At 38.5% G+C, this 15,365-nt stretch overlaps 1 protein-coding gene across 1 annotated transcript in view; it reads right to left on the reverse strand.

Moving 5' to 3' along the window:
- Positions 1-493: 493 nt before the first annotated feature.
- RFX6 (regulatory factor X6) overlaps positions 494-15,365 on the reverse strand; it is a 33,178-nt gene continuing 18,306 nt past the window's right edge. Inside the window, exons 8-19 of the mRNA XM_009097059.4 lie at positions 14,854-14,931; positions 14,647-14,760; positions 12,610-12,659; positions 12,009-12,168; positions 10,312-10,456; positions 8,974-9,083; positions 6,242-6,359; positions 5,043-5,165; positions 3,591-3,800; positions 2,562-3,071; positions 1,397-1,615; positions 494-660 (exon numbers count right to left, since the gene is read on the reverse strand). Coding sequence (XP_009095307.3) covers positions 494-660; positions 1,397-1,615; positions 2,562-3,071; positions 3,591-3,800; positions 5,043-5,165; positions 6,242-6,359; positions 8,974-9,083; positions 10,312-10,456; positions 12,009-12,168; positions 12,610-12,659; positions 14,647-14,760; positions 14,854-14,931 — 2,004 coding nt within the window. The remainder of the gene's footprint in view (positions 661-1,396; positions 1,616-2,561; positions 3,072-3,590; positions 3,801-5,042; positions 5,166-6,241; positions 6,360-8,973; positions 9,084-10,311; positions 10,457-12,008; positions 12,169-12,609; positions 12,660-14,646; positions 14,761-14,853; positions 14,932-15,365) is intronic.

Raw genomic sequence — 15,365 nt, forward strand, 5'->3', positions numbered from 1 at the left:
TGTAAACATTTCCATAGGAGGTAGGATACATACATTTGACAATCTGTCAAATATGAGAAAGTAAACAGTTACTCTGTGGTCCTAATAAATAATGAGCAACACAGGCATTAAATAAACATTTTATATATATATATATATATATATATAAAAGATATAAGTGAACGACTAAAATAACATTTTTAATAAATTAGGAATAGGTGTAATAATTTCTTTACAACTTATTCTTGCATGCAAGAATCACTGCCTCTTTCTGCTCACCCTGAATTTTTGACTGAAAAGCTATAATGGTGAGAACAATCCTGAGAGATTCAAAAGCAGGACCCAATCTAAATATAGCTATTTTTTGTGTGTGGAGGGCTGATAACATTGCTAAAATGGCTTCTTTAACACCTATATGTACTACTTTTCTCTTCCACCAACTTGGAAAGGGATTATCACCATAGCCTTAATGTCTGGGATTGGAAAGTAGGGTTAGGGCACAGACATGTCTCTCTCAGGTTCCTCCAGCAGCTGCTCCCATGAAGACGGTATTGATTGGTGGTAAAGATGGCACCATATCTCTGTTTGGTGGGGCATGGACCTCCAGATTTTCCTGGGAAGGGAACTGACCAGATGTTCCATACATACACTGTGACGAAGATGTAGTTTGCAAGTTTGAAGCTGTGGGGAAAAAAGGTTACCATCACTGCAAGTTTCCAATTTATTGAATTTAACAGAAATCACAATCCAGTTTCATTTGATGGAAACTCCTATCTACTAGGCACATCATCTGAAGGACAGAAATGTCTGATCTTCTGTGCAAGATAAACAGGTAAGCAGTAGGAAGATGTAATCTCATGCAGAAATAAAGTGCTCTAGTTCATATCTTCCATGCAACCCTTATTGGAATGTGAGACCAAACTCAGCTGCTATTTGTTTAAGGCACATACCAAAAGAAACCCTTAGGGATTGGGTATTTCTGCCTAAAATTCACTGTCAGTGGGAGCTTTGCCTAATACACAGTTATTGGAGCATAGAATGGAAGTATATACTGAGCACAGGAAGTATATCCTGAGACACCCCTGACCCAGGATTCATTTCATCTCTTTGACAGCGAGGATATCTAAGAGACCCTAGAAAAGCCAGTCTATTATTAGCTTACTTGATAATCAGAAAGTGCTTCCTAATGCCCATTTTTATGCAACTCAGGCCAATCATTCCACTGCTCCTGGACAGTAGATTATAGACCTCCTTATGGAAGCAAATTTATTAAACTCAGTTTTAAGGAAAACACATCCTAAGTACCAAGCAATGTTGCATTTCATACATTGTGTTATGTGAGCTACAATTAAACACTCAGCATTTGACAGGATACTAAAAAGTTCACAGCTGCTCCTTGGTTGTTGGCTGTACTTACGCATAGGGGTCCGGCAGACGATTGAAGGTGGGGACTCTGAGTAGTAGGAGCCCGTTTGTTTTCTTCTGCTGTCATCCAAGATATTCAGTGGATCATGTACATCACTGTAGGATGGCAGTGGCCTAATGCTGCTGACACTGCTGATTACAGAAACGTGTTGGTCCACCATTGTTCCAAGTCTGTGAGATTCTGAATAATTTATGCTGTTTCCGTAATATCCTGATTGAAGATTAAAAAAAAAGAAGATGAATGAAACTACTGGGTAGTGTATGAGCCTGTGATAACCTTGGAAAAACAGTGCTTGTTACTGGATGAAGCCCTTCACAATAAGATTATTTACATACACACACAGGAAAATAAGCAGCATATGTAAAGACTGACCCAAAAGAGAGGTGGTAACACGGAAACCAAAATATGGTAAGGGTTCAGTCATGCCTTCAGTTTCTTTCCTTCTAAGTTCAGAATTAAAAATAGTCTGCAGTCATTGGCCTTAAGAGACACCACGGGGAGTCCTAAGCACAGTTCAGTGCTTCCTTCTGAAGGTTACGACAAAGGAAAGCATACATGGAAAGAAAGACTGCAGGGAAATATGTACTCACTGCATAGACAAATCTGTATGAAAGTAACTGTTCCACTGTGCCTTTCCTCCAGAAGAGGGAGGTGTTTTGCTGACCATACCTCAGAAGCAGTAATTTTACATTTGAAGTATGAGAAATGAGAGGGACAAAGCCCCCAGCTATCGCTAGTGCACATTTTTATACTTCTTTCTACCCTGTGACTCGAATGATCCATTATGCTGATCCCTGAGGTAAGCTATCTTGTGTCTGCTCTGTTTCACAGCAAATGTTTTGGGGGCTTTTCAAGAGATTGTTAAACCATAAAATCACCTTAGTTTTGCTTCCTTTGTGCAAGATATGGCAATGATAACAAAGATTAACATAGGGCAGCAGATGCATTTGAGGTCAACTGAGGATTCACCAGAGGAAAACCTTTAAGTAGCTTATTAAGCTGCTTTATAAACTCTGTGTGCTATCAGAGAAGTGGAACACAAGAATGTATAAATAAAATCTGAAAAATGTCTTTCACAGAAAAAAAGGCAAAGAAAAAGTGTTTTACTCCAGCAATGAAAGAGAAACAAAAGGAAAAAGAAAATATGTATTAATACCATTGGAAGCATTAGCAGGATAAGCTGCTCCTGGACATGTAGACACTGAGTTGTTCAAGAAATTGAAATTCCCGCTATTCAGAAACTGCATATTGTGTGTGTCCTGAGACATGTTGGAGGGACCATAGCTGGAAGGGGACCTGGCATTGTAGGGAGACACAGCACAACTGTTGCTGAAGTAGTCTCTGGAGAACTGCTGTTCACTCAAGGCATTGAATCGGCTGGGCTCTGCTCTGTGGTCGTAAACTCCTGGAGTGGAATGGGCCTGTGTCCTGAACATAGCCTGGTAATTGGAATTGTTTCCATAGTAATTCTGATTAGTCTGTGACAGAGTCTGATAAAGGGGTTCTGAGTAGGAAGAGCACTGTGAATGTGTCGATAACATGGGACCTCCGCTGGGAGGTCTCACAGCCATTGGGCCCTGGTTGATAACACTTCCTCGGCTGACCATGGCTGGTGAAATGGGTGGAGTCATGAGGTGACCAGTGCTTTGAGACAGCTCCATTTGATCTGGAATAAATAAACATTAACCGTGATTAGCATCCATACCTCAGTACTGCTGTTAGACATAAACCCTCTAATGACATGCAGATTACCATTTGAAACCTTTACAAAAGATATGCACTGCCCTCCACCTATATAATTCACAGCTTTTATTTCATGGCTTCAGGGTATAAAACTTCTCCCTTTTATTCTCCAGCTTCGGGGTGCCACATTCAGTGGGATTCCCAACAGTTACACTCCTTATGTGCTCCAGGTTTACTGTTCATTCTCTACTCACAAGAACCTCACCAAGCCAAGAGTTCTAAGATAGTTTTACCATTTTTCCAAGAGGAACTATGACTGGCAGGGTAATTACAATTGCTGACTTCTGTAAATCACCACAGAAGGTGAGGTCATGAAGTGTTCTTTACTGGAGGTCTTCCTAAATGCACATGGTCACTGATCCTCCTACAGCATCATGTTACCACAGACTGAAAGACTCACAAGCAAACTAGGGAAGGAGAAACTGGAAGAGCTGATACACACCTGTCAGCTGCATACTGTCCCCATCTCCCGTGGTGAAGGGGTTCAGACCAGAAGGTGCACTGCTGGGCTGACCAGCTGACAAGGACACGTAGGTTTGCTCTCCTAGGCACTCGTTTTTGACTGAAGTGTCACTGGGTAGGGGAGCAGCTTTGTTGCGATTTGCTAGGAAGCAAGAGCTTGGTGATGCAGTGAAGGTGGCTTTGCTTGCATCTGGAAAGGTAAATGAAAACACTTGTTGGCTTTTATGTATCCTCACTGCACACAAGTTCTGTTTGTATCATCTTCCCTGACCACAGATCTACAGATCTACACAGATCACACAGTTTCAGCTCCTTACTGAAGCTGTATTCAAAGTATGAATCAGATTTATTCCCTTGAAGTAAATGTCAACAATGAAGTCAAGTAAAGTGCATTAAGAGTGAATCAGGATCAACATTTCATCCTAAAGAATTAACAATGGCAGATTTAGAATACCTGAACTCTCTTTTCCTATTGATATCTAGAGAAAAGTGTTTGTTATAATCAAGAGTTCTTCAGCTTTTTGCAGACTATTGATAAGGTCAGTTTTGCTGTTCTTCAGAGTAAAGATTCTGCCTTATGGTTTCAAGTACTTCACTTAAACATACAAGGATAAGGCAACTGTCACACAGGCCAAGTTTTTCTTCTGGAGGCTGAATTGAAAGATTTGTCTGACTTAATGTCAGATAAATCCTATGCATGTTTCCTATAGCAAAGTGATGATTTAGAGTAACAACAACCAAAAAGTTAAGGATTGACTGCCAGTGCTAATGCTAATGAAAAATAATTCATCAAGTTTCTGAAGTTTCATTAGATTTTCAATTATTAACTTGGACCAGAACTTGATTCAAATCAATCTTCTTTCTTTTTACAGCAAAGGACCTGGAAGATATAATTTCAAACTGTCTAACTTTGAAGAAGCCTGGTAGAGGAAAAATGTTAAGGATAATTTTATTTCTTTTCCATATAGTAATACTTCAACCACTTGGTAAATAGGGCTCCAAACTTGTGTTTCGACATCAAAGGGATATATGCACTCTGGTAACATTTAATAGATTCCTGGTTCAAGTTGTAATTACATATTTAAGCTTTGGGGGAAAACTGGATTAGGAATTCCTGGCCCTTTCTGCTATTTATACCTCTTTTCAAACTTCAGTTCATGGCCCTTCACATGTACCTCTAAGTCTTTGCTGCATCCAAGATCATTTCAGTGATCCTTAGTATTGACATTCCAACAAAATGTTATTAAGTGAACTGTGGTAGGAAGGTGGGAATGAATTGCTGAGTGAATGGTCACAAACTTTTCAGGTGAATTTGACAATGTTGCACCTAACCACACCTTCAGCAGAATACAGTAATCTTGCTTCTGCTTAAACAAATACATCAATTTCTGAACATACCCGAGTACCTGCAAAAGTAGCAAGCTCTAGTTACCTAAATTCTTCATGTATTTGTCCAGTAGATTCTGGAGTTCTTGTTCTTTGTCATTATTGAACTGTGTCTCCATGGCAAGCAGGATGTACTCATCTAGTAACATGCGGATCAAATGAAAAGAACCTTTTGGAGGAGAAAGAGAGAGAGTAGCTGAGTTATCTTTGTGACCATCTCTCACCACTCCACAAGAAGCCAGTGAAACAAACAAATAATTGTGGACTTTAAATGACCTGGCAAGACCAACAAGGAATAGTGCCTAACTTCTAGCTCTAATCTCTCTTTGCACTGGCCCACCTAGCTCAATTGTTTACTGTCCTGCAGGCTATTTGACCACTAATTACATCAAAGAAAAATACTGATGAAAGTGAGACATGCTTTATACTTGAAGAGAGCACACAGTGGAACTAGATAACGCTGAAGTCTGCTAGAATGCCTCTGCTCTATTTCTGTTTGCTTTGTGTTAAATAACCAGACAATAACTGGTAAAGTCTTTGACCTTATTTCTAGGATGTATCACATTAAACAAATGTATGTGTCCATCCAGTCATTTCAAATACCCTCTGAATTTTAGATAACAATTTACCTATGACATCACATATTAGAGTTTGTTTCACTTGCTCTGCCATCTTCTCTCTTATATAAGGTTCTTTCTGAGTGTTCCCAAAACTGTAAACATTCCTAAAGATGCATGTGTGACCCTTATTTTTAAAAGCCACAAACTAATAAATCAGTCATCTGCTGATTACAGAATTAAGTGTGTGATGACTGCCAAATTCCTTTTGTTTTTATTAAAACATATCATGCACAAGAACTTATATACAACAGTATTTTTTTAACCAAACTGATCCACAGGTAAAAACAATAATTTAAATCTTTTGTCTCTAATACTGAGATATGCAGTCATTGCCATATTAAAACAAACAAAGCTTCTAGCACTTAAATATCAAAGCAGTATCAAAACAGCAAGTCAAAAGAAAAATACCATTTACAAACAACCCCGTGACACAGGTTAACAGCAAAAAGTATTGCTAGCATTTAGTGTGAAATATTAGTTTGAAAAATACATCAAATAATATTTGTGGCTTTGATCAAAGAATTTTTAGATTAGGATTGGTTCCTCAGCATAGGAAACAGTGGAAAGCTGGTAAGTGTTCAAAATACATGCACAAAACATGAGTGTTTTTATAAAGCTCAGGTACCAAAACTTGATGCATTGTTTAGGGTTAGGTTATGCATGACTCGAGCACCAAAAAAGCTCCATTTCAGAAGGAAGTCCTGAGCTCTCTTCTTTAAAGACCTCCCATTTTGCTTGCTTGCCTGAAAGAGAACAGCAATATACTGTTAGGTATGCTCACTTGCCTTCTGCCAACAGGAGAGAAGAACTGAATATCCCTGAGAGTTCAAGGACTCCTTAATTCAGGCTGATGTGGCAGAGTGAATCAAGCTGCCTGATTCAAACCATCTCCCTGCTCTGTGACCTGACTTGGTAAAACAGCAGCCTCCACTCCTTCCAGTGCAACCACAGAATGCTGTCTGTCAATGTCAGATGAAGCAAAGTGCTTACTGCTTGGGCCCTGATGGGACACAAATTACTCCATATTCTAGTATTAAAGGTGCCACGTTGTTCTAACTACACAGGTGAGGAGGGAAGGAAGGAAGGAAGTGGCGGAAGGAAGGAAGTGGCGGAAGGAAGTGGCGGAAGGAAGTGGCGGAAGGAAGGAAGTGGCGGAAGGAAGTGGCGGAAGGAAGTGGCGGAAGGAAGGAAGTGGCGGAAGGAAGGAAGGAAGTGGCGGAAGGAAGGAAGTGGCGGAAGGAAGTGGCGGAAGGAAGGAAGTGGCAGAAGGAAGGAAGTGGCGGAAGGAAGTGGCGGAAGGAAGTGGCGGAAGGAAGTGGCGGAAGGAAGGAAGTGGCGGAAGTGGCGGAAGGAAGTGGCAGAAGGAAGGAAGGAAGTGGCGGAAGGAAGTGGCGGAAGGAAGGAAGTGGCGGAAGGAAGGAAGTGGCGGAAGGAAGGAAGGAAGTGGCGGAAGTGGCGGAAGGAAGTGGCGGAAGGAAGTGGCGGAAGGAAGTGGCGGAAGTGGCGGAAGTGGCGGAAGTGGCGGAAGTGGCGGAAGTGGCGGAAGTGGCGGAAGTGGCGGAAGTGGCGGAAGGAAGGAAGGAAGGAAGGAAGGAAGGAAGGAAGGAAGGAAGGAAGGAAGGAAGGAAGGAAGGAAGGAAGGAAGGAAGGAAGGAAGGAAGGAAGGAAGGAAGGAAGGAAGGAAGGAAGGAAGGAAGGAAGGAAGGATCCACCCTCTGGCACTGTTATTCCATAAAAACAGAGAACAGGAATTAGTCTTTAATTAAATCTGTGTAATACTGGTCAGAATTTCTCTCACAGAATGGTATGTTGCCATCATGATGATCAAAGTGATGCTTTTAATACTGCTCATTCCATACAGTCACTTTGCTCTGACAGTGATTTGCTCATGTGGCAACATATGCCCTGTTACTTTCTCCAACAGCAGGCAGAAAGAAGCTGTTGTGTGAGTTTGACAGTAGCCACACTTTAGCATGAACAGAAGGCAAACAGCAGAGGAAGGATTACATGTTCTGTAAATGATTAGCTTCTGCCCAAGTTGACCTAGGTTCATATCAAAACTTGTTGCTACTTCTTCCCTTAAGTACATGAAAACAATGCTAGGAACCGTACCCGTTAGCTTTAATAATATGGTATCACATAGTAGATGCTGAATGGAAAATTGCTTCACCTTTCCTGCCTGACTTGCTTATCAGAAATTGTCTTCTAAATTGTGGAATGACATTTAGACCATAATCATTCCAGTCTGAAATAAATTGAGATTACTCAGCTTCAATGGGATTTTTTTGCCTAGGGAGATTTCTGTATATGTGAGGACTTGCTTTGGCTCTGCTGCCCTGAGTAACACAAAGCTCCTCACTGTGCTGTTCACGTGTCAGCAATTGTTAGAAAACATAGAGTACTTTAAAAGGAAATAAATTATCATTGCCTCCATTGAAATTTGGGAAAACGGGCAAAGAAATGAAAAAGGGCATGCCTATGGTTTTCCTATAAGTGGCAATCTCTCTTCTGCCAGCCAGTTGATGCTAACTGTACTGTCTCATCCTTTTGCACCCATTCATATCAAGATGCTACCTAAAATCATGAATAAGATATTGTATTTTCAGATTTAAAAAGTCTGATGAGAAGACCAGTGGTCAGCTATTAGCCAACAATATTCAAGACCTCATTCTACTAGTTTACAATAATTAGAGTCACAAACTGGGTAAATATCTTTTACTTAGCTATAAGAAAAAATCTTTTATTTTGTTCTGAGCTGTCGTTAATTAATCCCTACATAGCTACATGCATATAAAATCTTGTGATGAAAATGCATCTTGGTAATTGGAGATGGGAAGGGGAATCCCATCAAAACCATCATTTACTGAGTTAAGCACCTTACAAAGCTACAAAACTGTATTTTCCATCCTGAAATGTAGAAATCCTTCAGGAGGCTAGCTACTTCTGAATCCACCTGTTGCAGTAACTTATACCACACACAGTACCACCTAAATGCCATGGAAGAGAGGATTGCTTTTCTAAGAAAAAACTTTTGTTCACCTTACTCAGAGCAATCCCCCTGCAATTCTGCAGGCACACATAAGGTCAGAGGGTCTCTGTCAGGTACAATTTGTGAAAGTGCTGACTTTAGTGTCTTAGCTACAATACTTCTTAGTTTGTCACACACATAAGACCACTCAGCATGATTAATTTGGACTTATGTCACTGGAATCTCTGACACCAAATTACAAACTTCCCTGCCACAGTAAAGGAGATAGGAGCAGAGATGAAAATTCCTTGTGGAAAATCAGTGGGACTGCATAAGGAGTTAGGGAAGTAGGATTTGGTCTGGAGTCAGGCAGAACATTTGAAAGGTACCTTGATAACCCTTTGCTCAACCACAGTATCCAACCATTCAATAAATGATTCCACAGTGGCGTTCTTCTTTAGGAGGTCCTTCAGTTCTTGGAACACTGTAATAGAGTCATCTACCATGTAAAAAGGAGAACATATCATTGCACCCTATTCTGAACATGAGAAAAAGCCACTCACCAGCCAATGACAATATTGTAGCATGGAAAGGAAAATCAAAGAATTAGAGAAGTGAAGAAATAAGTAATTCCCCAGCAAAGCAGGCACACACACATCCATCACACACGTGCATTTTAATTACTTAAGCATTACAATGGTTCAGATTGTAAGACACTGAAGTTTTATAAGAAAATAAAAAGCAAAAGAAGATTATTGTATTTTCCATTCCTTTGTAGATTCAATCTTGCAAACCTTTCTAGCACTACGTTTGCTAATAAAGCTTTCTCTGCAATATTACAGATTTGCAGTGTCTTATGTTTCTATTTTACAAGTTTCTCACAATAGAATATAAAGTTATTTTCCTCAATTCCCACTTTCAAAAAAGTGCCTGAAGGAGCAGCTATTTCTCTTTTCTTTTTTAACCAATGTGAAAGAAGACCAAGAATAAAATAAAAAAATAAGTACACAAAAAATGGGAAAGGGGCAAGTCAAGTGAAAATGTGAATAGGATTGTGAATCATTAAAGTGAACAAGCTTTCACAATCAAAGTAATAATAGTTACAGGACAACACATTGCTATTCCTTTCAGCTCTGAAACTCTGATCAACTTGACTCCTATGATAAAGTTCTCTTTTAACAGAGAAAATTACTCTATCTATTTTTCAACAATGTAAATGAAAATTAACTACCTCAAAAGTTATACTTCTCTCTATTTGGTGTATGAAAATAGCTGCTACACTAAATAGAAAATTACATAGATTTTTAAAGCTCAACTTTCAGAAGAAAATATGATTAATTTAAAAAAGTAAACTAGTTCAAATATCCATTACATTAGGCCATAATGAAATGGAATTTCAGACAAACCTTTCAAGAACTGATCTGTTCAATATCCCCATATAGGATAGGGCCAAGTTTCAAAAGAGGTTTGCAACTGACATGTGAATGAATTTTTCAGCAACCATTTAAATTCGTCTAGCTGGGATGACTTTCCAGCACAAGCTTCTGTTCTTGTAGGACATGCCAGGGCAACCAGTTGGTTTTCTTAACCCACTGAAGTTTATGCTGAGCTAGCTCAGAGAAAGCAGAGTCTATGAGTGCCCTGGCTCAGTCAGTCCAGGTAGACTGGTGTAGCATAGAATGAAAGAATGTACTTTTAACTGTAAAAATATATCACCATGGACTTACATTCACTATAAACTTCTCCATCAGAGTCTGTGCTCCCTGAAACTGCAAGGAGGGCCTGAGAACCAATACTATTCAAATCGACTTTTTCAATATCCGACACCATGGAATTCACCACGTGCTGATCAAAAAGAGCTGGCCGAGCAATCTGCAAGAGCAAGCAAGGTAGAAAATGCTGAGACCCCGCTGTGGTTTTGCCCCAGCTGGCAGTTAGGCATCACACAGTTAGACATCACACCACTCACTCACTCCCTACCCTGCCAAGGGACAGAGGAAAGAATTAAAAGAGTAGAAATAAGTACACTAGTTGGTTAGGTTGAAAACAGTTTGATTAAAAAAAAAAAATAAAAATAACAACAAGAATAATTTAAAAGTTTAAAAGAAACACCAAAAAACAACAATTAAAACAATTTCTCACCACCAACTGACCAATGCCCAGCCAGTTCCCTAATCAGTGGTCCCCTACCAAACTTCCCCCCTTCCTTATTGTTGATTTGTGGTAAGGAATATCCCTGTGATCAGCTGGGGCCAGCTGTACCAGTTATGTCCCCTGCTAAATTTTTGTGCCCCTCCAGCTTACTTGCTTACTTGCAATTTATTTGCTGGCAGTGTGGTGTAAGAAGCAGAAAAGACCTCGGTTGTGTGTAAACACTGCTCAGCAGTAACTAAAATAGCCCTGAATTATCAATAGTTTCCCGTACAAATCCAAAATACAGACCCATACTATGATAGAAATTAACTCTATCCCAGCCAAAACCAGTACAGGCCCACACCTGGGGAGCACCCAGAAAACTGCTCAGAGATGAATCTTAATATGTTTAATTTCATTGTCATGGCTGGGCTTATCACAGATCAGATGAGATGTTTCCCTTTTATTAGACTCCTGATGCTCTTCTAATGTGCTTTCCTATTAGATTATGTTAACAAGATCACCTATATACTGCTTTTGTATTTATGAAAGACAAAACCAGGTCAAGATGAATCTCTGATGTGCCTACAGTTATTTATGAGGACTGTATCCTTTACAATATCCTTTACAAACAAAGGATACAATATGCATTGTATCCTTTTGGATAATCTACAAAACCATCAGATGGAGGTGACTCCTAATTGCAGATATCTGTATCCTGACAACATAGCCTTGGAGTCTCCAACTGTCACTCCCATTTCTTCTTTCTACTCAAAACTCAAATAAAAATAGAAATAGAAATAATAGAAATAGAAATAGAAATAGAAATAGAAATAGAAATAGAAATAGAAATAGAAATAGAAATAGAAATAGAAATAGAAATAGAAATAGAAATAGAAATAGAAATAGAAATAGAAATAAATAGAAATAGAACAACATGGACGAAGTAGCAAATCTTTGCTTGGCAAGAAGGATCATCCGGTATTTTTCCAATTTGGTACTACACAGAACACACATATATTCCACTTGATTGTTTTATTGAAAATAGTTCCTGTGATAGCAGTTCATTGCAGCCATGCTCTTTGCTCTCTTTTCTGGTACAAAAGTTTAAAGTTCTGGTCAGATCTATTTATGGTCACTATCTAATTTCATGGTTAAAACTACAAGATTTTGGTCTTCCATGGCTGAAGGTCAAACTTGAAAAAATAATGCATTGTATCTCCTGTATAGCCAGAAAGGTACAATGACTACGACTGACACATTTTTGAATGTATAATCTTATTCTGTTTACCTGTGCTAGGTGAAGGAATGATGTCTGTCTTTTCAGGGAGGAAACAAATCTTCTTGCAATAGGCAATTTCTTATCTATCAGGCTTTCTGGTAGATTTTCCAAAGAAGAAGCAACCCACTGCTCCCAGTTTTTTGCAAAACTTCTTATATCTGCCAGTAAACTATAAGGGAAACAAAAAGTTTAGAGAATCACCAGTAAAAATTGTCTGGCATTAGTTTAAATAATTGAGTTTCAATCCATGGCTAACAGAGTTCTGAACATATCTGGAAATTCCTCCCCATGTATTACCAAAAGAAACAGGAAATGATCAATCACTGACCTATATATTGACTGCATATTGATACATATCTCCTCTGGGAAAAACTGTGGGCTAATTGGGACAGTAAAATGCCATCTAATATTTTAAGGCAGTTCTATAGCTGCCCTCAGAGCTGACACTATTTTTCCATACATAATCTACTGTTCTAAAAATGAGCATAAATACTGTGAGAATATAGAATTACTTTATTATTTATTTATAATAATATAAATAAATAATATAGTATTTATCTGGAATATGCCTAAAAGTCAGAACGTACAGCAATTATTTTCAAATACCTACCTTTCTGGCATTTCTTGCATTGTTGCCGGGATGAGTACATCTGTAAGAACCTTCAAAAAGTTAACAGAAAATGACATCATGCTTCCACTGGCCATTCATTTATTCATTCATTCATTCATGTCTATCTTGTCTACTTAGATTGAAGAAAATTTACACAGAATAAAGCCATTAAACCTACTAGATATTTATATGCCTGGATTTTTCCAATCACTATTCGACAGAAACATATGAGACATTTATATACTTAGTGTGTATCTTCCTAGCAGTAAAATGAGAAAAAAACCCAAACAAGACATGCTATCCCCCCTGTCTTAAAGAAGGGAAACCAGCAAAAGTGAGATGAATAAACACTTTGTCTTTTCTAGCATCACCACGTCTCTTTAAAGCAGATACTCAAACATCTCCCAAGTCCTTGAGTGCTGTTGACTCTTCTTTCTACCAAACTGGACATGGCACTGAAGGCATTCAGAGTCCAGCCAGAGTTCTCTGTTGCTAAGTGTGGTGTGGAACAGTTTTGGCAAAAAACTCTTCCATCTGGCATGCCCCCTAGGAAATATTACTGTGGAGGACAAAGTTCGACATTATTCCAGAAATCTCCTTTCTCTGTTAATGTAAATAGTTTGATAGCAATCCAATGTAATTCCTTCTTCCTTCTGTCAGATATCAAGAATATCTAATATGATTATAGATAAGAAATAGTAAGAGACAAAGAAGAGGCACAATAGCAAATTTATGAACTTCTGAGAAATTCGATCTTACTCAATTTATAATTTAATGCTCCTCTAGTATTTCTTCTTCTGTCACATTAAATCTATCATAAATAAAGTTAATATTGAATCTATTGAGACAACACATTTAGAGCAGGAAAAACCTCATAAACTCAAGGTACATTATAACCTCTATAAGTAAATGAGGCTTAATGACTGATCTCCTGGGTAGTAATTATGATTCTTAATGCTAATTACTTTTGCTTTACTATGCTAACTAAAACACTTCTTACTTTACAGCTTTCTATGCTTCTAAGAAATACATATTTTCATCTTTTCTGGATCTTCCCCCCATATTTTTGTACAGTAAAGAAAGATTATAACAAGGTATCAGAGCTAAAAACTTCAAGTTTTTTGCTTTGTCTGGTGCTTACTATTAAACCAATACTTATTTCTTCTCATCATGATGCGATATGAAATCTGTTAGACAGACACTTATATGAGAATCCTTTCCTATTTCTATGGCATGTCCTATCAAAAAAACTTAAAGTACTTTGCATCTACTAAATAATCATCTTATCTGACTTTCCAAATGAAAAACTCAGGAAACCTTGGTGGCAAAAATAAGGTTTTTCCCCAACACTCTATAACTTATTCCTGACCTTGCAACACTAAGGGTCACTTGGTTTGAACTTTTTATGTGGTCATGCCATGAGTTAGATCACAGAACTCATATGGTACAAAAGTTCTGCAAAACAAGTATTCCTTGAATTTTTTTTTAAACCCAGAGCAGTTTAGAGTGCAGCAGTTTTGCTGGTAGATCTAGCAGCAAGGGAACAGAAATGAAAGGCAGCTGGCAGGAGGGGCAAGAATGTCTTAACCCAGTATTGTTCCAGCTTGGTAGCATGAAACCATGGCCTGACAGAACCTGTGAGCAGCAGGCCAGCATGTGGAATCACCCTATGGATGTGCCACACGCTCTCTTTTCTGGTAGAAATTGCAATGATCTTTTCAGTGAAAACAAGGCTTCAGTTTTCATCCAGGATTACCTTAGTTAGCCTTGTCAATGAGCACATGAGCATTTCTTTTAGCTACATTCAAGCAAGTCTGTCAAGGTTTCACTGTTGCTGTGCTGCCCGTGGTCACACACCAGGTGTTCAGCTGAGCTGAGACTGGAGTTCAGCTCTTACAGGTGCCCATTTTATTTCTTGATTTCAGAGATTTCCTTGCTGATTTACAGCAGTCATGTCATCCTGTCATTCTATCTTTTCACAGATGCAGAAGCTGTACTGTGGGGGAGATTATTCATGTAGCTAAATGCTTAACTTACCTTATACAGTATTGAGTCACAGACACAGAAAATGTCAATGATGATGGGATTTTCAAGCAGAGGAAGAAGATGGTCAGGCATTCCTTGCCAAAAATGTAATAGGAAATGTTGGATCTAAAGGAATAGGAACCAAATTCATAGACATAAATCATGCTTTCTTGGTTTCCCAAGCATATGTACCAAGAGTGTGTGTTCAAACAGCCTTACCTCTTCAAAATTCCCATTAATTGCATTGTCAAGGACACACTGACAGTGTGTTTTGTACATCATGATAAGAGTATCTACCTGTTTTGGAAGAAAGAAATATTAAACAGAATTTCTTAAACCTTTCCTTTACTGCTACAGTGATCTAAGTTTTTGCTTTGTGTAGGTAGTATTTAAAAACACAATATAAACTGTATTGCAATTTATATTTAAAAATAGACAGCCTGTATATCCAGAAGTGATGAGGACATCACTCATCTACAGCTTTATCAACAGCTTTATATCATTATTATTCAAACATTATTTAAGTCATTATCGAAGTCAAGCACTGATGCTGTGGTCAGACATGAACTTGTATACACTGTGAAAATGTGGATAATAAAGTAAGGCAATAGCTAGATTAGTCAGTCAGATGGTAAAGTAAATTCACCTTTCTGAAGCTAAGATTAATCCCAAAGAGCAGTGCAAGTTAATCATTAGGCTACTATAGGCGTCTATGAGTGTTCTGAAACATC

This window comes from Serinus canaria, chromosome 3 (assembly GCF_022539315.1).
Source record: "Serinus canaria isolate serCan28SL12 chromosome 3, serCan2020, whole genome shotgun sequence".
NCBI lineage: Eukaryota > Metazoa > Chordata > Aves > Passeriformes > Fringillidae > Serinus > Serinus canaria.